The sequence below is a fragment of the Molothrus aeneus genome, chromosome 1, assembly GCF_037042795.1.
Source record: "Molothrus aeneus isolate 106 chromosome 1, BPBGC_Maene_1.0, whole genome shotgun sequence".
In the NCBI taxonomy this organism is placed as follows: Eukaryota; Metazoa; Chordata; class Aves; order Passeriformes; family Icteridae; genus Molothrus; species Molothrus aeneus.
This window is the reverse complement of record NC_089646.1, coordinates 120,767,225-120,789,066: the sequence shown is the minus strand read 5'-3', so window position 1 is coordinate 120,789,066 and position 21,842 is coordinate 120,767,225. Positions and strand designations below refer to the sequence as shown.

The following is a 21,842-nucleotide window of genomic DNA, read 5'->3' as shown; positions in this document are numbered from 1 at the left end:
CTAACTTAGATTTCTTGATTCAGTATTAAAGATTTCAACTGCCTTCTTGTAAATAAATCCATTTTATGGAATAAAATGAAAGTGCAATTTAAAAATAAATGAAAGGCTAAATTTCTCCTGTTGAGAGTACTATTGGCACTTGTAGGATATTTGTATGACTTCTGAAGCTTAAACTATAGATCTTTTTGTATGCTTTAAATACTAGACATTTTAATGGCTCATTAGGCTAATATATGTATGAAAGAATAAAGGCTGCATTATTCTCAGTTAATGTAATGCAGTTTTAGAGACAAATGTATTACAGTATTCAATATTATGAACTCAGCAGGGTCTCCTCCCCTTTGCTGAGATTAATTCATACGTGGAAAAGGAACTGATGGGTGTTTTATTCTGTTCCAGCTGAAGAACTACATGAGACTTGAGTTAAAGACAATGTAGTTGCTACAATATCACCAGCCATGTTCATTGGCACATTCACCTCACTGAATGTAAAACCATTGTGTTGCCCTAGTGTCTGGGACTCCCCCTAGAAAGAGGAAACGTAAGTTGGAATGCTGTGTAGCACTGGCTGTGGTCCACCTTGCTTGCTATCAGAAGCAAATATTTCTCATATTTTGTCTTTACTCGATGTCTCTTGTTTTAACCAGGGACATGCTCTAACAGCCCTTATGCAAAACTCCTGATGAAATTACATGGAATTCTCCTTGGCTAAAGTCATTGAATGCTTGGATTGGAAGGGACCTTAAAGAACATCCAGTTGTAACCCCCTGTTGTGTGTAGCTGCACCATCAGCTAGGCCAGGTTGCTCAAGACCCCATCCACCTTGGTCTTGAACAATTCCAGGGATGAGAAGTGCACAGCTTCTCTGGGCAACCTGTTCCAGTGCCTCACGACACTCAAAGAATTTCTTCCTAATGTCTAATCCAAAGCTGCCCTCCTTTAGCTTACCACTGTTCCCTGTTGTCCTGTCACTATATGCCCTTGGGAAAAGTCCCTCTCCAGGTCTCTGCTAGACACCTTTAGGTACTTGGTGTCTTCTATAAGGTCCTTTGAGCCTTCTCCTCTCCAGGCTGAAATACCCCCACTATCCCAGCCTTTCTTCATAGGAGACGTGCTCCAGCCCTCTGATCAATCAATGCATTTAAGTAAATTGTACAAATCCATAGTGTTTACATGCTTTAATCAATTTAAATTATGTTTACAGATTATCTTTTATGTAAATGAAGATCTTCTCATAAAAACACATGGAAAGAGTCCCTAAGTTACTGGCCAAATACTGGCATCTCTGGTATACTGAGTAATGACTGACGTTTGGCACCATTTTCTGTGGAGTTATACCTGAGATACACAATTGCAGCTTAGGCAACTGTATTTCTATGAAATGATCATTAGGGACCTCTCAGAAACTTTGCTTGTTTAGAAGTAATAATTTATTTATGTGTTTGTTCATTTTGCTAAATATGCCAGACAGTAGGAGCTAACAGCTTTGCAACTGTTCCCACTGTGAAAATAAGGTCTTGGAAACACGATTCTCTGGCTCTACTGATTAGCTGAGCATTGAATGTGTTTAGCAACCTGGAAGAAAGAGGATGAACTTGGAACAGTGTTAAATACTGAAATGTTAAATGTGAAAATATTAAAGAGAGACACACTTTATTGTATGTCTATAGAAGTGTCAGAGAAGATCAATTGTAATGAATACCAGAAATTCTGAGATTCATTTGAATGGGTGAAACTAAATCTGGTGCTCTTTTCAACCCACGCTTCCACATGAAGAGGAAATAATTTACATTTAAAAACGGGAGGTTGGTAGATTTCATTAGATTTCTAATGCTGTGTAAATAGCTATCATGACAGACAATACCTCTGAACACATGCAAAGTAACAGCAACAGCAAAGTAGTTTGCCTTGATCACTTATCACAATGAATGTCAAATTAATTTGCAACATCAATACTCTCCTGGAATTACAATTTTATTCATTCTGAGCTCTGGATACATTGCTGACAGTCCCTGAATTTTAATTCTGAAGAAATCATGACTAGAAATTCCGAGGAAACAAAATATGCTGGTTATACAGAAATCAATTTCATTGTTAACTGGGGAGAAACACTGAAGTGAAACTGTACTCACAGAAAGCAGAGGTAGTGGAATATTTATGCAGTGGTGCGTGTTTAAATCTGTTTCTTCTTTATTCATTTTATGTGGGTGAGAATGAGATTCAGACATGAAAAACAGTAGCTACTCTTTCTGTTATATTTTTAACACTATAAAATTGATTTTCTTTCTGTGTATACTAAGGTCTTAATTTCTTTTGATTACTGAGAATCCTATTTTGTCCTCCCCAAGAAATGTGAGTAGCTCTTGACTTAGTTTTGTAATATTTAATAGAAAAGTTGGAGCTTTTCTCCCATCTTGCAAGGTAAACATGTGAAACCTGCTCGAAGTTATTAAGCAGGACTTGCTTATGTGCTTCTGATGAAAAGGGTGGTCAGGCAAGCAGGTGTGGCTGATAATAAACCAGTGGTTGTATTGTTGCTGCTAAAAGACACTTCTTTTGGAGATGTAACTGTTCATCCTAGAACATGAAATTTTGGAGCTGCTTAGTGTTCATACTAGAATGAAATTATTCCAGTCTATGTATGTTTCAATTTACTGCCAGGTATATAAGCCTTGTAACAATCCCAGTGATGTGCAGGTTGACACTTCCATTCTTCTGTGTGAATAGAAAATGTTGTCCTGGTTATGTGAGTTATTTTGTTTTGAGTATAAATTAGAGTTGTGAGAACGATGAGATCTTTCTGCTGTGGCTTGGTATACTTGGTAAGAAATGTCTAGATTGTGGCTATATCGTAGCACAAATGCAAAGTATTGTAGGGTTTTGGTTTGCAGACTATGGTGCTAAGACAGTGCCACATTCCATATGTGCTCTGTGCATGTGTGGGTGTTTTATGTGTGTGTGTGTGTATATATATATCTATATATGTACATGTGAAAGTGCTCAAGTGGTCAGCAGACTTGCCACTGGAAGATGAGTCACAGGTATAAGATGTTTCTGTTACCATCCTGCTAAAGGATTGAAAAACTGAAAATTTAGTTCCTTTCTAAGAATGGTACAATTATGCCAGCCTCTGTATATATTAAAATGAAATTATTAAATCAAAACCAGTAAGAGATTAAGAGAGGAAAAGTGGTAAATAAAGGCAGTTTTTTGAGTGGCTGAGGAAATAAGTTCTACCTTATGGATCGGTCTTTTTGGTCATTAAATGCCTCAGTGTTTAATAGAAATACTTCCAGCAGTTGGAGCATTCATGGTGGCTCTTTTAACTGTGGATTGTCCAGAGTCTAACTGGACTAAAGTTCACTTTAAGCTCTTTTCCATAAGGAATGCACTAAATTGCAAAAATATCTGAAGAAGCTTTTTTAGCTTTCATAGCATGGATATGAATAATGTGCTGATACTTGACAGCTGACAGCTCGCCTCTTGCTGTCTAGTAGAAACAAACTGTTGTGGGAAGATATTTTGAAGAATAATGGCAAATTGCCATTTGAAAACTGCAACATAAGAGAAGAGATAATAAAAGAAAGATTTCTTTTGCAAAGGAAAGCAATAGTTTCATTACTAGTTTCAATACCAGAGAATGACAACAGAACTCAACCTGAATGTTTTGCAGTAGGAATACCTAAATTTTAATTTAGCAGTGATTCACAATAAATTGTCACTGTGCTGATTTCCAGTGTGGGAAAGATAATAATCTGTAGAATGCATGAGAATGAATGGTGAGAAATAACAAATCAAACTTATTTATAATAACATAAAAATGCTATTGAATGGCACCATTCCTTCTGATGCCATATGCATGATATGTCTTTACTTTCTCAAATAAATAAGATTTTATGGTTATCATAGTTCAACATTATTAAATCCTTTTTAGGACTAAAAATGCTTTTGTAGCAGCCTTGAATAAACTCGTATTCCCTCTGGGCTTCCTGATGTTAGCTAACAAAACTGCAGATAGTTTTTCCTCATCATCTGATTAATAGTGTCTATTTTTCACTCAGTGAAAATTTGCATTCAGAGAGTCAGCAGAAACATGGTTTAAGCCTTTTCAGTAAATTAAGGTTTAACATGATAACCTAAATATTTAGGTTGCTTACTTTCCTAATATTTATATCAGGAAATGCTAGGGATTTTTTTTTCCCCATGAATAGATTATGGTGGGAGACTTTCTGTGCTAACCTAATGCTATCTCAGTATTTTGTCAGTGTTATCTCTACTGACCTGCTCTATTCCTGGTCTGCTAAGAATACATCTTTCTTTAGGACCTAATCCCAACCACATATCACACTTGCAGGTTATCATAAAATAGTTTTCCTGCTTTCTAGCTGGATTTGTGCCCAGCCATAGGTAAAATTTCATCAATAAAATAGTGGAGATTTTCTATATTTTATTTTTTCACTAGCATCGAGTCAGTTCCTTTCTTAGGCTGCACTGGGTCTGGGATGAGATGCTGGGGTTCTTGACATTTTTTTTTAAATGTGCTCCACAAGAAAAAATAGATGGAGAGGAGAAGATGGGAAAAGATGAAATGTTTAGAACAGAAATATTTTCTAAGCTCATGGTATGATTGAAGAGATGTTGAGCTAGGAACTACATTGGTGTATCTTGGTGCCTTGAATCTGCTTTTTAGAAAATGCTCCCACTTTTTTTTCTTCTATGTGATTTAGTCTCCTTTCCGCACAACCAAAATCTGAAGAGGCCCAGGTCTTGGTGCAGGATGGAACCATGTGGCAGCTGGAATGTTCATGTAGAACTGCAGTTTTACAAAAACTCCTGGGTACCATGATTAGGTGTGTTGGCTGCTTGGTTATTGAATAATATATAACCCCTCAAATCCTTTCCTTGAAATGCAATTACTCACATGAATGCCAAGAAGAAGAGATTTGGACAAGCAATAAGGAAGGTGTGGTTTTTGTTTTTTGTTTTTTGTTTTTTTTTTTTTTTAATGAAAAAGGAAGTTGGGAATGTGTTCCAGGTAGAATAGAAAGATGGAACAAATTTAGATTTATGTACAGTGCTGCACATTCATAGAGGGAACACTTAGATTAAAAGCTGAGAGGGTAGAGGTTCTGCAGTACAGTGAATGGTGTATTAAGAGATGTATAGCACAGCGAGGCTGTGAAAATAAAGTGTCTCTATGCTCTCATCAAAGGGATGGATTTGGACTTCCATCTTTGCTTCATTGCAGTGCTGTTCAGATGTTGTCATAAAAAATTAGCTTTCTAATTTGAAGGTGAGGGCATTATATTCCTACTTTTCTGAATGGTAGAGTTGCTCTATTATAGGTGGATTTGCAGCAAAACTTTGCCTGTAAAAAAAATCTGTTATTTTCATGAGTTGTCTTAAAGAAGTAAAATAATTTCCACTATAATCTAATTTTTCTCTTACAGTTTTAAGGTGGACAAGAGATTGGTTTATCCACTATGCCTGAATATTAGGCTGAGGTACCTAGGTTTGACTAGCCAAAAAAAGCGTGCCAAATCTTTCCATGCTTCTGCTTTCCATCCTGCAGGCAATACTGTTTACTCACCCTTGTAAAGTCATTTGAGGCTTTGTATCCAAGACAGTGTGAGTATAATTCTGAACAGAGAGGGAAGAAAAAGGCTTAGAATCACTACATTTCATTTTTTTATAAAAAAGCATGGATTCTGACTTTATTTGCATAGCCAAGTGATTTATTTCTGTACACATTGTCTGTCAGAGATTCCTGTATAATTTTGTTGAGTAATGACACCTAAGACACTATGGATAATTGTTTTGGTATATATGCAATGTTCAATGTAAAGCGGTTTCATGAAGAGAACTGAAATGAGACACAGATGATTCATTTACACATTTATTTACTATCCTGCTTATTCTATCAGACTGAAATGGAGAACAATGCATTTATTTTAAAGACATTTGACATAAATTAAACAGATATTTTGATGTTGAACAATTGTACAGACTACAACATGCATATTAATATGTAGATTGGTGCAGAAATACTTAGTTGATCAGCAAAATCTAGTATGACAAAAAATAATAATCACATTTCCTTTTTTATGAAGTTAAAATGCAGCTGATATGGAAACATTGATACGAATACCACTAAATGTGAGAAGTTATTAGTCTAATGAAATCAAATGGTTAGTTGAAAAAAATAAAGCTATTGTCAAAGTTTTATCTACAGAAAGAAACTAAATCAAAATGTTTCTAACAAATACAATAATAATGAAAAAAAGCATGTTTGATGCAATTACCATTGCAAAATGCCCTATTATTCCCCTGCCCCACCCCCAAATACAAACAATGCATGAAGCAAAAGCAGCATATTCTCCCACAAAATGTCTGGGGCATTTTGTAAAGGCAGATGAATGAGATTAGACAAGACTCATCACATATGCTTTTATCTCCTAGTGACAGTACTTTTAAAGAAAGATACGTTATTAATAGAGCAATGCATGATGAAATGTTGCTAAATCTGTAAAACTGAACAATAGTGAAGACACTGCTATTGCCCCAAGAGAACTTGAAAAAGGACTGTTGTGCTTCTTTTGTTTGCAGCATTCAGAGCATTCACAGAGGAATACAAAGTAAATTTCATTAAACTCCATAAAACTAATAATAGTTCATGCTACTGTATCTATGAAACTAACACAGTAATAACATATAAACATGAATTAGTACATATTTAATTTGATATTTACAGTGATCTTAAAGCAATAGGCTATGTATTCAATGCTCAGCTTCTTTGTACACTAATCCCTCCATGTTTCAGCTTATCAGCATGGCTCCTTTGATTTTTGAAAGAGTTGTACAGTTAAAACTCTGCAGAACTCTGATAATTTAGACATATAAATCCAGAACTCTGCATCCTAGCAGAAGTACCCATGATTGTCCCCAGTAGCAGTTTCTTTAAATTTCTTTTTTAATGTATTTAGTAATGTGTTAGAAATTGTTTCTTTTGCCTAACACTATAATATATTGCTCCATCCTTCAGTTTTATACAGGCAGAATTCCCACTGGCGTTCTGCTTAAGGACTTCAAGAACAGGCATAAATTTTTTGTACTCTGAACCTTCACAGAGAGATGCTATCTGCGCAAAACATAGAGCAAAAATATCACTACAAGTCTTATGTCCTCCACCTTGAAAGGGTTAAAAGAAGTAAGATAAGGAATAGGCTTTTTGTTCCTTGCATTACTGTACAAGGTATGTCCCAGACATCACAGCAGCAAAGCACACAACCAAAACCCTACAAGTTCCTCAATTTAAATAAATTTCAGCTGGTGATCCAAACAGGAAGATATCTAGATAATGGCAAATCAGCACAAAATACTCAAGCTGGGCTTCTGATCCTCCATCAATGCACAGAAATTTGCTTTTATTCATACCAGTATAAAGTCAGGGTTACTGGTTAAGTAAGGGTTAAGTGAAATAAAGATACCTGCAATAAGTTTACTCATTCCACTGACTTAGGAGTAAGTCTAGTGCTGTCTGTACGGTCTTCATTAAATGCAACACCAACTTAAGAGTAAATTCACTGTAGAAATATGCAGTATATAGAGTTTGGTCCAAACTACAAAACACAACTTTCCAAAGGTTATCTAGAATTTATTGCTTAAATGATTTTATGTGGGTTAACTTGGGGAATGCAATGGGAACAATTTAATCTTTGGCTACATATTGCTTTTTATGCAATACCACTGATGAAAATGGCAAAATTCACTTGAATAAGTGATTTATCAAAGAGCTACATGGGCTGAAGATAGTAGCCATGCTAGAGATCTATGTCTACATTAGCAAGTCATACAATAGCAGGAGATTTGTTGAGGACAACAGTTTGTGCTGACAGTTTACAGTTGGGGTACAATTTTTGGACTCGCTCTCATCTGGTATGAGGGCCTGAATGCTTTATCTTGCCTGCAGCATAGCTGGTGCCCTCATGGAAGAAGTTTTCTGGTTCAACTTCACCTAAAAGTAGTCCAGTTTCCATGGTGCAGGATTGCTTGGTTATGTGAACCAAAGCAGGAGAAGTGGGGGTAGCTGAGAGATCCATGTCAAGAGATCTCTCCTGATTTTCTCTAAGATGCCAGTGTAACCTTAACCATAGACTTCCAGATTTAGAAGTGTACATTATTCCTGCTGATGCTAAATATGTATTTAAATATTTATTTGAGTTAAAGAATTACCCTAATGAAATTAATTACAGACTGCTGTTAGATTATTGGTTTATGTTAATCACAGGACTACAGCCGATGTCTAAGGTAATGACAGGTCACCATTCTGTTTAGTTGATAGGTATAACCAGGAAAATCATCTTTTTTGGATTAAATGTTAGCTAATACCATGTTTTTTTAGTTACTTTTAAGTAAAAAGAGCAGTAATATTTGTGTGCTACTTCCTTGTTTCACAGTGGTATTCATCAGGATCTGCGTTAGGTGTTATAAAAGAAAACTAAATATCAATCAATAATAATATAGGATTAGAAAGTATCACTGCTGTTTTGGAAGAAATCTCCATATTACTAAAGAGTAATGGCTCCTAAATATTGTAACTCAGCATTTAAAAAATACTGTTTAAACCTGGAACAAAATAAATACAAAGACAAGTACATTTACCCCGCCTGCAGATGTCCCATGGTGTCCCATATTATCACTGAACAAGAAACCATCACACAATGCCAACAAAATTTTTTCTTTCATTTTTGCCTGCCAGTTACCTAACCTTTGTTAAGGAAACTGACAGAGGACATGCAAAGGGTTTGGCTGCCAGAACACCTGATCTGTTTTAGAAAGCATTTCAGCTGGAGTTAAAGCTGAGCACCACTAATAAAACCAGGCTGGACAAAAGACAAATATTCACACCTAGACCAATGGCTCTCTTCATAGCATTTACCAATCAACTGCTTTTAAGAATGTTCTTGCAAGAACACTGAAAGCTCCTGTGTGAAGGATGGGTACACTGTGGGGACACTGGAGAATTCAGAGCACTTTGCAACTAGAAAACAGGGGGAATGACACTCAGTTCTTGTACCTTGGTTAAAATGCAGCATCTGGCCATTTACACCACACTACCAAAACACTTTCCTGACAAACAAGACACTCCTGTCATCTTGTTGGGTGGGCTGCCTTCTGACCACTCCCAAGAAGAAGAGAAGATTGATGTTGGGGAGGAAATGGGAAGAGATCCAAAGATCAATAAAGATACCAACACGTGATATCTTATTTTTCAGGAAAGTCTTCTGAAAAATTATTAAAGATCAGATATTCATGTGGCAGGCGAGTGGGTAATGGCATCACTGAACCTGTTGGTTCTAGGTTAAAATTACGATGGAGGAGTGGAATTAAATCTCTTGCTACTGGCATTTTTACCTCATTCAGTGTGAACAAGGATTCTTTTACATGTGTTTTATTACATCTCTTTTTATATAGTACACTAAAACATGCCTTGTTTACTTACAGTTTTCTGACCTTCTTTCCCCCTTTGTTGTGTTTGTATTTCTTGCTTGATCTGTGCTGGCTACTTAGAAAAAAAAAAGGCATATTTGTTGCATTATTTTGCTTCTAATATATATTTTTTATGATCAAAATATGTATTTTCTGTCCAAGTTATTAAAAAATATTTGAATCAAAAAGCCAGTTAGTTAAACCCTGGACATATTTGGCAGTCTGACTATCTGCAATAGAGTCAAGAAGACAACTGTCGTTTTTACTGGACTGTGGTTTAAAGATAAGGTTGAAGCAGTTAATGAATAAATTGAAGGTCAACCTTGAAGGAAACAGAAGCTCAGTCAACATGAAGAGGAAGAAGAATACTTTTAAAAGAACTCATTGTTTTTCAAGGAATACAAATACATTGCCCAGTATTACCTGTTAGGAAATTACTCATGGAAGCCAATTGTCATTTAGATTTATGAGTGTTATAGGCAAAAATACAATTGTCTGTACACATTTTGGATTACATAATAGTGTGCTAAAAGGCTCTTCATGTCCATTGCTCTAGTGTTAGATCAGATATCACCTCTCTAGCATCACTAATGTTTGAATTTTGAGACCAATTGTGAAGTGAGGACACAGTGCATTAGATTGCTGCATTATCACAGAGGCTTCTATCATCTATACAATGTAGCATTAAAAGGCCTTTTGTGTTTTCTTTAAAAAAGTGTATTTTATATAAATTCGGTAGTGCAAAAACTTCCTACACCTTGTTACATTCTTTACATGACATATTTCCCCTGTAAACAGCTTTCCTGTAGGAACTTCCTTTGCAGTTTGTGCAATACATTATTCCCCCCTACCCTCTACGCCCCACCCAGATTTGGATTTATGTGATTATTACTCAAAAACTCTTCTAATTACTCTGTGAACATTTTTAAATATGTGCATTTCGTTTCATCATTGAAAAGGAATTAAAACTTTGATTCACGATTCTGCAGTTAGTAAAAAATATAAAAAATAGATCAATTGCAAAGCTATCTCCCTGAACATTCTTCATTTTCCAGTGATGGAAGGAGTCAGACCCCTTTCAGATGCACAAAGGAGTCACTTCTTCCTAAGACTCCTTAAGCTGTTTTGAAATTGCACAGCTGCCATAAGAGACTGACTCCAGAACTCAGACACATTCTCCCCTTACTGTGGTGAATGGGTAATAAGTCTGAAATGGCTTCAAAGTTTTAGAAAACCAGAAAAATACACTTGTGTAGTTTTGCATAATTTGCTGCATATCAACCCATGATGAATGAAACGGTCCCGGCCTGCACTTCTTACACCTGCTGTACTGGATAGAAAGCTAGGTCCAGTCTGCAACTGCTCAAAAAGATGTTTTAATCAGGAATTATACAAGTTTGGTATTCAGAGGTGGATCCTGTATATGCAGTCAAGACTGGAAAAACCACATTTCTAAACCTGTGCTTCTGGAAATAGTTTTCAGCATAGACAAAAGTAGATAACAAAATTATACCAAAAGCACTTCTAAAGCTTAATCATTTTGCTTCCAGTATTTCAAAAAAATAAAGCATCTGTTAATAAAGTGAATTATATTTCTTTCAAAATAAATGTGCTTCTGTGAAAACATTTAAAATACAGCAGCAAATAAGGGCCTGGTCTTTCATCTGATTTATATAATTAAAGCTCCTGTTGATTTTCATCAAGAGGGAGAGACTATTGTTTTTGTCATTTAGATTTCAGTCAGTCCCTTTTTCCACCAGACTCCCATTGGCTTCAGGGGAAAATCATTTGCACAAGAATCGAGGCCTTGACTTTACTCCTTTTAAATTTGTAGTGATTATAATGGGCCGGAATCAGGTTTGCATGAACTTTAGCTCAGGAGAGCTCTAGGAATGAAATCTCTGTTCCTGCAGTAGGTTCCCTATGGCTGGACTCCTCCCTTTCCATCAAGTGTCATAGGTCTAAGGGGCTTTTCCAAAGTGTAAGGGTCACCTGGGAGAAAAAGCACACAGAAGGAACATGACAGACCTCAGTCTTGCCAGAACAACAACATTGTCTTGAATGGGAAATTTCTGTGGATCTAGAGCATGGGACCAGGTCCCATTTGGTCTTAATCTGGACTTCAATAGTTTACTAGGATGAAAAGGCAGATCAAACAGGCCCATGTGATTTCATTAAACTGCACATAGAAAATACAAACCAACACTTCAGGCATATAAAAATTGACTGGCATTTAGTTTTAGTCACCAAAAATATCTAGAAACTAAAAAATAAATGTAGAAGAGTAATGACTATAAAATATTCAAGAGCTAAGTTTGGGGACAGTGAGACACAACATGATTGAAAAGTGTTACGCAGAATACAATATAAATACATAAAACTGAATGCAGCAACAAGTTGAAATGAACTGCAATTAAAGACAAAAAAAAAATATTTTGAGAATTAATGACCAGATATTGTTTGAAAAAAAAAGACATTGTATTCTCAGGTATTCAAATGACTGAAGAGATACCTCAATATTATCTTGTTACAGAAATAAGAAAACTGATGGAAATATAGAAAACTTTTTTTTTTAAAAACCCATCTAAATGATTGTGCTGTGCTCATTGTTTGGCCCAGCCATCAGGATCAATACTTTTGGGCTCTTTCCTATGTGTCAGACTTGAGTGAGGTCTGTGGCATTGGCCCAGCCATTTAAGCAAAGGGCCACATTGTAATAAAAATGGTTATTCCTTTACACTAAATGCATTAGGTGCCTGGTTGTTACATATTCAAGTGACAGAAAAAGACACAAGTAAAAATTAATCTACTAATCTATGGTAAGTAGAAGCCTGCTGTTCCAAACCATGCATTGATTGGTCTAAGTCTTCCTTACCAACCCCCCCCCCCAAAAAAAACAAAAACAAAAACAAAAACAAAAACAAAAAAAACCAAAAAAAACCCCAAAAAACAAAAAACCCCCCAAAAACCCCCACAAAAAAACCCAAACAAAACAAAAGGGAACTTTTTCTAGGGCATGTCTGCATAACTGCTTACATTTGCTTATGATTAGAATTCATGAACTGAATAAACTTTTTATGATTTAGGGAATTAAAGCACTCTAGAAGCTTTAAAAAAATATTTTATAGTGTAAGAAGCTATGTATTCTGGATAAAATAAAAATAGTTTTTTTGAGACAGTGGTTAGATGGGTACTTTGTAATGAAGGCTTTGGTTCAGCATCTTTCTTTTACAAAGCTGGAAAAATCAGAGAAATGAAAGATGCTTTGGCAGTTGTCAGTGGAATGACATTTTCCTTTATTTAAGTAGAGTGGAAATCCTGTACTCCCTTTCAGAACAGCTATGGAATAATGGTTGAGGCAAAGTTGGTGAGTCAAGTGATATCTTCTGTCAGTCCAAATGATTGAACTGAAAAACACAAAAACGCTTTGGGGCATGGAAGACCTGAGGAAAATCACATGTAGTGAAGCCTTTTCTTCTCCAGCGATATGATTTATGATAACAAAAGGCATCACTTTCCCCAACAAACTTTGTCTCTTATGTCCTTAAACCTTAACAGCTTCAACAACATTGCCATTACTGAAGTATGTGCACTGCATGGAGAACAAAAGGTAAAAGATCAAAGATCATGTAAAAGCAAATAGTATTAAATCAAAGGAAAACTAAGAGTGTGGGAAATATTTTTCTTAATAAGGTATATTCTATGAGGTTGAAAACTTTTGGATATATCTGAATAGCCATTTGGCACTATTTATTGCCACAGAAATAATTATGAGTTTTAAATTTTAAAATGGAACTTTTTTTCCTCAGTTATGAAATGTTGGCAATTTTCTATAAAAATATCAAATGCTTCAAGTTCTGGTCATTAAATCTTTGCTTTCCCTCACAGGATCATTAATTAAACTGACAAATGCAATAAGTGAAGTTCTGCAAGTAAAAAAAACCCATCATGATTTATAGCACAGATAAACTAAAATACTGTAGTTCTTAATTAACAGATATACTCATGAGCTTTTTAACAGAAAGCAAGATACGTGAGATGCTTTAAGTAGAAGTTGCAATTTTGCAACATAAGTCTGTACAAAACCTCCAGGCAGCACGCTGTGAAGGAAGTACCTGTGTCCCAGGAAATGCTTTTTCCATAAATCCTTGTTAACAGTAGCTTTCCCCCCAACCCCAAACTATTTACAAGTATATGCATTTTGCAAGCTCAAAGCACCTTGTTTCACATCCTTATGAATGCATGCATTGACATTTCATCCTTTCATGTGCAAATTCTAAAATTCATTGTAACTGAGGGAAAAAAGGAAGTTTAAAGAGTTCAAAACCTATCTACAATCATAAGTGAAAGGATCAAAAATGTCAGATGTTGCAGACCACTGGCTCCTAATAAAGCTCTCTTTATTGTATTCACCATTCTTGAGTAATTTTTCCCTGTTTTTTTTCAGTTTGTTACAAAAGCAGTCTTTTTTTTTAAATTAAACAGTATTTAAACTAAACAACTCTTCATGCCATGCAAAAATAACATTTTATGCACTTTTGTTGAGGCTTTCCATGTTTTAGTTCATAGGCATTACTAACTGTGTTTTAAGAAAAGATATTTTTATTGCTTCTGTAACTAGTCACATGCTAGTTTCGCGTGTTGGACAATAACCAGTTTCTCCTGGACTTGAATGAATTTCTGGAGCAAATAAATGGTTTTCCATTTTGTGACCTTCTTGGTTAGTGTCTGGCTTTACCTCACCCACAGCATGGTAAATGTCTTGAGTACAGTTGTGGCTCATGCTTTTGGGTGAAGAGCTGACCTGTGGCTCCCCTGGTAAATTGTTGCCATCACTGTGTTTATCCCCACAGCAATTTGTCTTGATATCCTGTTTTTTCTCGTGTTTCACACTGTGTAACTCCATAAACTCTTCTTCTTCTCCAGTGTCTATTTCAGTGAAGCTCCTCCTCTCTTTTGAAGGGAAAGTGAAAATTTTTTGTTTGGGAAAGAGAGGGGATGATTTTTTAGCGGGTCCCTGACAAAGTGCAGGTGCGTCAGCACCAAGTACGGGCCGTTCACCTTGGGGGGAATTTTCTTCTAGGAGAATGGTGCTGATGTGCTGAGGGGTGGCCTGTGTGAAGTCTGCTCCTGCTGTCACTGGCAGTGGCCGTGCGGTGCTTGGCGGAGTTTGTGGAGCGCCACCTCTATTGTCTTTAAAATTAACTTTAAGGGATCTAGATTTTAATGGGTTGCTACCTTTCAGGGAGCTTTTGGGGCTTTCCATGGCAGTGTCAAAATGGAAATGACCATGTGAAACAGTTTGGGACCCACTGCCATCACTGATACCAGCTCTGTTGATTGGATTATAGTCAAAGGTGACATCAGTTGGAGAAAATCCTCTGTCTTTTGCAAATGGTATAAACTGAGAACTTCTTGCTCTTTGGTTTTCTTCAAGGTTAACAGCATCAGTTGGAAATCTCATTTGCAAGTGAGAGCCAGGAAACAGAGAGAGTGGAGACCTCTCTGTTTCCGTGAAGTCAGTTGCACAGCTGGCAAAACTGTCGATACTGGATGTGCTTCTCATGTCCATTACGATGTCCGCAGGCCCCGTTGGCAACGGGTCTCTCTGACCTATAACTTCCTCCATTTCTATTTCTTCTTCATAACTGGGTGGCTTTGCTGATTGGTCTTGGTAACCAGCATTAAGATTAGGCTGAGACTGGGTTTTGGTAATTTCATTATACAGCATCTCCAGTTTTTGGGCACTGAGGTGCTGTGGGCTGGAGGATGCTGCAGCATTATTTAATTGTTCATGGGAGTCTTGTTGACTAACTTCCTGGTACTTGTTCTCATAAGATTTGTTTGAGCTTGTTTCAGACATTGTCCTTCTGGCCCATTTCCACCGGCTTGGGGACAGGTGGCTATTATCAGGTGTCTCCTTTGGGCTGAGTGGTTCTCCAAGCTTTCCTGAATCTACTGCTACATCTATCATTTCCATACTGCGAGCAAAGGCATCTTTCAGGTTCATGGAGACAATACTGCCGTTTCTTTTAGCTCGCTCAAGTGCTTCTCTCCTCTTAATTGCCTTCTCCTGTCTTTTCTGCTCCTTATAAAACTCTGAGAAATTGTTCACAATAATTGGTATGGGCAGGGCTATGACCAGCACTCCAGCAATACAGCAGAGTCCTCCAACTATTTTACCTAAGAGGGTCTTAGGATAAATGTCACCATATCCTACCGTAGTCATAGTGATTGTTGCCCACCAGAATGATGCAGGAATACTTGTAAATTTTGTAGCATCCTCATCCTTTTCAGCAAAGAATACAAGACTTGAAAATATCATTATTCCCATGGCTAAAAATAATATCAACAAGCCCAATTCATTGTAACTCCGCCTGAGTGTAAAGCCTAAAGACTGAAGGCCCGTTGAGTGTCTGGCGAGCTTAAGAATCCTTAGGATCCTCATAATTCGAAATATCTGAACCACACGTCTGACGTTTTGGAACTGGAGGACACTTTTATTGGACTCTGTGAGGAAAATGGTGACATAGTACGGCAAGATAGCCAGTAAGTCAATGACATTTAGTGGGCCTTTGAAGAACTTCCACTTATTTGGTGAGGACAGAAAACGCAGAAGATACTCCATGGTAAACCAAGCAATACACACAGCTTCAACGTGTGCTAGCTGAGGGTTGTCATTTGGCTGCCCAAATTCATCTATTTCTTGAAGTTCTGGCAGTGTGTTAAGAGACAAAGCAATAGTGGACAGGACGATGAACAGAATGGACACAATGGCCAAAATCTGTAAAACAAAATAAAAACATTTTGGTTAGACTGATACAAGTGTGCTTGTCAGGGTTTGATTAAATCCTTTCAAATACATCTGTGTCAAATAAACACAGAATGGTGGAAGCTGTTTTCGCTGATGTATTCATTATATTGTTTTATTGCTTTGAATTTTGCACAGAGAAAACATTGGACTCATCTTAGACATGGTCAAAACCTGATTGTGTTACTGCCTGCAGTAAGCCGATTCATTTCAGAAAGCAGGCCACGACTGGTCTTACCATTTTTAAATTACAATAGGAGGTGAAGTTTATTAGTGCAAGTCACCAAGTGAAAGATATATCGTCCCTGCTAATGTGCAGAACATTTTTAATTTTCTGCATTAATTGTAATTATGTAAAACTTTACATAGTGTGGAGAATTGATTGGGGAATACCATGTGTAAGATGGTAATTTAGTACTACATAGTGCACACTTCCCTAGACAGACATACATTTACCAGCTGAAAAGTCAAGAAGAAAAAATTAAAAATAAACAGGAAGCACTATTCAGGAGACTAGTCCTGCTGAAATTTCACATCTGGACAAATTTCAGATGCTACAAGAATTGAAGGTATTTGTCCTGAATTAGGTTGAGAGCAAAATTTTAGAAACTGAGTAGTATGAAGGTGAACTGAGTTTCTGATAATTATTAAAATGTGTAAGTAGACAAAGGCTTCCAAGAAATAGCTTTCTGTCTAAGGAGATAGGTTTTTATAATATATTTCATCACTCACTTTTACTGAGTCTTAGAATGACAGAATGACAGAATCATAGAAACATTAGTGTCAAAAAAGATCTCCAAGTCCCTCAAGTCCAATGTTTGACTGAGCACCACCATGCCAACTAAACCATATCACTAAGTGCCACACCACTTTCTTGAATGCTTCAAGACCTACTGACTCCTTAGGCAGCCATTGAAATGCCTGACAAGCCTTTGAGTGAAGAAATTCTTCCTGATGTTCAACCTGAACCTCCCCTGGCACAGCATGAGGCCATATCCTTTCATCCTGCCACTGGTTGCCTGGGAGAACAGGCTCTCCTCCACATGGATACAGCCTCCTTTCAGGCAGTTGTAGAGAGCAATAAAGTCTCTCCTGAGCCTCCTTTTTTCCTGGCTAAACAACTCCAGCTCCCTCAGCTGCTTATCATAACACTTGTGAGCTTCTCTGTGCTCCAGACCCTCCACCAGCTTTGTTGCCCTTCTCTAGACACACTCCAGCACCTCAAAGTCTTTCTTGTAGTGAGGGACCCAGAACTGAACACAAGACTTAAGGTGTGCTCTCACGAGTGCCAGGTAGAGGGGGATGATTGCTGCCCTGGTCCTGCTGGCCACACTGTTCCTGATACGAGCCAGGATGCTGTTGGTGGTCTTGGCCATCAGGGCACACTTGCTCATGTTCAGCCTGTTGTTGAGCAACACTCCCAGGTCTTTTTCCACGGGACAACTTTCCAGCTACTCTTTCGCAAGTCTGTAGCACTACATGGGGTCGTTGTCTCCAAAGTGCAGGGCCCAGAACTTTGTCTTGTTGAACCTCATACAGCTGGTCTTGGCCCATAGATTCAGCGTGTTCATATCCCTTTGCAGAGCCTTCCTGTCCTCCAGCAGATCAACACTCCTGCCCAACACTGCGCTGTCTGCAAACTTACTGAGGCTGCACTCAGTCCCCTCATCCAGATCATGGACAAAAATACTGAACAGGACTGGACTCAATACTGAGCCTTAGGAAACCCCACTAGAAACCAGATGCCAGCTGGATGCAGCACCTTTCACTACCACTCCTTGGACCCAGCATCCTGCCAGTCCTGAACCCAGTGAAGAGTGCCCCTGTCCAAGCTGTGGGCCGCCAGTTTTGGAGAATGCTGTGGGAGACTGTATCAAAGGCTTTACTGAAGGTAGACAGCATCCACAGCCTTTCCCTCATCCCCTAGGCAGGTCTCCTGGTCATAAAGATCAGGTTGGTCAGACAGGACCTGCTTTTCCTAAACGCATTGTGGCTGAGTCTGATCCTCTGGTTGTCCTGTTCATGGTGGGTGATTGCACTTAAGAATATCTGTTCCATAACCTTCCCCAGCATCGACGTCAGCTGAGAGGCCTGTAGCTCCCTGGACCTTTCTTCTGACCCTTGTAGATGTGTGTCGCATTGGACAACTTCCAATCGTCAGTTCTTGAGCTCTGCACAGTTGAAATACTCCCTAATGTACAGGCCCAGCCCCGCAGCTCTCCTTCCTCACCTGTTCCTTCTGAAGGGCTTATAACCATCCATTGCCACTCTCCATTCTTGTGAGTGTCCCCCTGGTGCCAACTACACCATGGCTCTCCTGCTGCGCAATGGCTCCCAGCTCCTCCTGTCTTCTCCCCAGACTGTGTTCAGCCATGTACATGCACTTCAGGTGGGCTGCTCATTTCACCCCCAGCACCAGCATACTCCCCCCAGGCTCATCTCTAGTCAGCCTGGTCCTATTCTCTTCCCCCTTCAAATCTAGTTTAAAGCCCTCTCAATCAGTCCTGCTACAATCCTTTCCCCCCCCTTTTCCCCCCATCTGTCTCCTGCAGGCCTGGTTCTGTATAAATTGCCCTATGATGGAAAGAAGACATTTTGATTAAGTTCAAGCATCTCTGTACCTCACAGCCTTCCACTTTGCCTGGAGTAACTGGTCACTGTCTTTTACAGAACCAATACTATGAGAAAAAAAATGAATATCAGCAAACATTATAGCTTTACCAGAAAGTTTATTTATTTACACTCTAAGGAACATGAGCAAATTTAAGACAGTGAGCAAAGTGTTAAAATTATATAAAAATTATTATAGCACTTGGAAAAAAAGATATTATTTTGGTTGGAAGTCCTAATTAAATCCAGGTTTTTATTAGAAATACTAAAATAAATTGTTTTCTGTTTTAAAGATCAGTTTAAGCTCATTCACAAAAATGGAACCGTTAAATCCATTTGGTGATGTTCCAAGGATGCATTAGGTCTGACAAAATTGCTGGAACACCCAAGAAGAGTGAAATGAAGCTAAGAAGAATGCAAATGTGAAGAGTGTATGCAGAGAGACTGGTCACAGTGGTGATAGAGGCTCTAGAGATAGAAAGACCACCTCACTGTAGCTTTGAGAAAAACAGCAATAAACTTGTTTCATCTATGGGTTACCAAGTGGATATCCAGCTCTCTAAGCAGAAACAGAAATTGCTCATGGTGCGGTGGGTATTTTGTATAATGTTGTACTCAGGTACTATCTTTGGCCTTCTTCAGCTACTAATAGTACAGAACAGGTATACAGGTATCCCATTTTATATTCTAAAGTATTCAAACATATTTATTTGAATTTTTCTCTGCCAGCACTGCTTCTGTCCTTTTTTATTCTTTCTTTCTTAATTATTTTTATTGGAGAAATAAGATCCATTCTTTCTTCTGCCAAATGAGTTATAGACCATCTGTCTTCATCCTTCGTACAGCCAATTCAGAACACATCCTTAGGTTAATCTATCCTATTTAGGAGGGCTATAGATTCCTTAAAACCTTCTGGTACCAATATCAGCAAAAGAAGCCAATCTTAGTAAAGAATGAGGGCAATAACAGTGCATATGTAGGCAGGGCTGATCAATGAAATTTGTAGCTAGGACTGAGGCAGACTAAAGACAACAACTATAAGAGAGCAATAACTACCTTTCAAACTGTGGAAGTTGACTGGATCAGATTTCTGTATTAAAGTTGGAAACTTGAATAAGGTGTACTGGGTTATCCACTTCACCTAAATGACTGTGAAACAGCTAATGCAGGCTTGACTTCTCTAAAATACTCAATAACATAATTATACTTTCTGAATTTACAGAACAAATGAACAAGGCACAGGTCTGAATAGTTGAGCTTGCAGTTTCTGTCAAGCTGATGGAGCCTCATTGGGGCCAGAATCAGAATGCAAATAACAGGATTGGGAAAAGCTGTATAATACCAGGACCAAATTACTTGACATGCATTGTTCTTAAAAAAAAATAAAAATTGTAAGAATGTATCTGCCCAGCTGTCATCAAACTGATTTTAATTAGGAACCACTGGCATTTCAGTCTGTCATAAGGGATTTATTTTATGCCTAAATGTCTACCATCATACAAAAGATCCTAGAAAAGAGGTGACTTAGTGAATAGCACCCCCTCTCGCACTATGTGACATTGCTAAAACTCCATGCATTTTGAGTGTTTTATTGAAAACAAGCATCCATCTGTTTGTTCCAGCCATTCTTTCATGTGCTGCTAACAAAAGCCTGAACTCCCCCAGCTCTTTTAATAAAATATACAGTATAGCAAGCCTGGAACCTTAAGTGATTTATACATATAATCTATAAGCATGAGTCTGTTCTTAGTGAAAAAATTTACAGCAAAGTAAAGTAGTTTAGTTTCTTCTAATGTAAGAATCTCAAGCTTTTATTTGTTTGTTGTGTAATTAAAGCAGTGCATCATTCTACACACAGTATGTTTTAATTATTGCAATTGATTAGATTTCACAACTCATTAGGCAAAAAAATGCCAGGGGAAAACTTGGAAGAACAAGAGCAGCTATGAGAAAAAGAAGAAAAAAAGAACTCCCTATTCTGAGTCTACATAAAGAATACTTTGCAGATATTACTATGCTGGTAAATTCTCATAGAACAGATGCAGATTGTATTAAGAGAAGCACAGAATTTATAAGAAAGACCTGTAGAAAACTGCTAGGCTGCTTATGCTGATACAGAAAAGTAAAAAAACCACCACTGACTGAATCTTTCCCAGCAGAACTTCCTGTTTATTATGTAATATTTTAAAACCGTGTTCTGGACTGAAATGCATGGAAAATTTGCACACTCCAAGTAATTAATCTATGACCACAGTTCTTGACATAATATTTTTTACCTGAATTTCAGAATATACTCTGTTAAATGACAGTTTCTGGCAGGTTATGTCATTTAGCTATAGTACTGCAAAAGCACATAAAAATCCAGATCCTCTTAATATTTAAAAATATTTCCTTTTCAATGACAATTTCTTCTAAAAGAATGGACAGATTTAGAAGTTTTTTTTTTTCCTATGGGCTGGATATGAGGCATTTGAATTTGTTGATGCAATGAATAGAAAAACATTCCTTGAGTTAATGATGCAGTCTTAACAGCCTCTGCCAGATGCTGTTACTTTACTTTTTGGGTGCAAGGATTGGTAGCAATCTCCTGACAATTTAGTTGTTTCCCAGTATTAAATTGCCTCTAAAAATGGCTTTTTTTTTTCCCTGTGCACCCCCTCATTGCTTATTACTGCCAGCAATGCGAGGAATTCTACATAAAATGACCATTCAACTGAGGCAGAAAATAAAGGTGTAATAGAATAGCCTTCAAGTTGTGCCTTGCTATTCTGCAACAACTGATCCAATATGTGAAATTATATGATATGTGAAAAGGCTTCTGCTATAACTGACAAGCCAGTGTAATTTTTATGTGCAGCAGAGAAAAAGTATGCATCAGATGCACATTAAAATATAGCTATTGAGGGAAATTTCCATTGAGCCCTACTGATCA

General features: G+C 37.5%; 1 protein-coding gene across 1 annotated transcript in view; it reads right to left on the bottom strand.

Annotated features, from left to right (window-relative positions):
* Positions 1 to 13,855: 13,855 nt before the first annotated feature.
* The window catches only part of KCNB2 (potassium voltage-gated channel subfamily B member 2), a 180,876-nt gene continuing 172,889 nt past the window's right edge, over positions 13,856 to 21,842 (bottom strand). Inside the window, exon 3 of the mRNA XM_066563895.1 lies at positions 13,856 to 16,273. Coding sequence (XP_066419992.1) covers positions 14,111 to 16,273 — 2,163 coding nt within the window. The 3' untranslated portion in view covers positions 13,856 to 14,110. The remainder of the gene's footprint in view (positions 16,274 to 21,842) is intronic.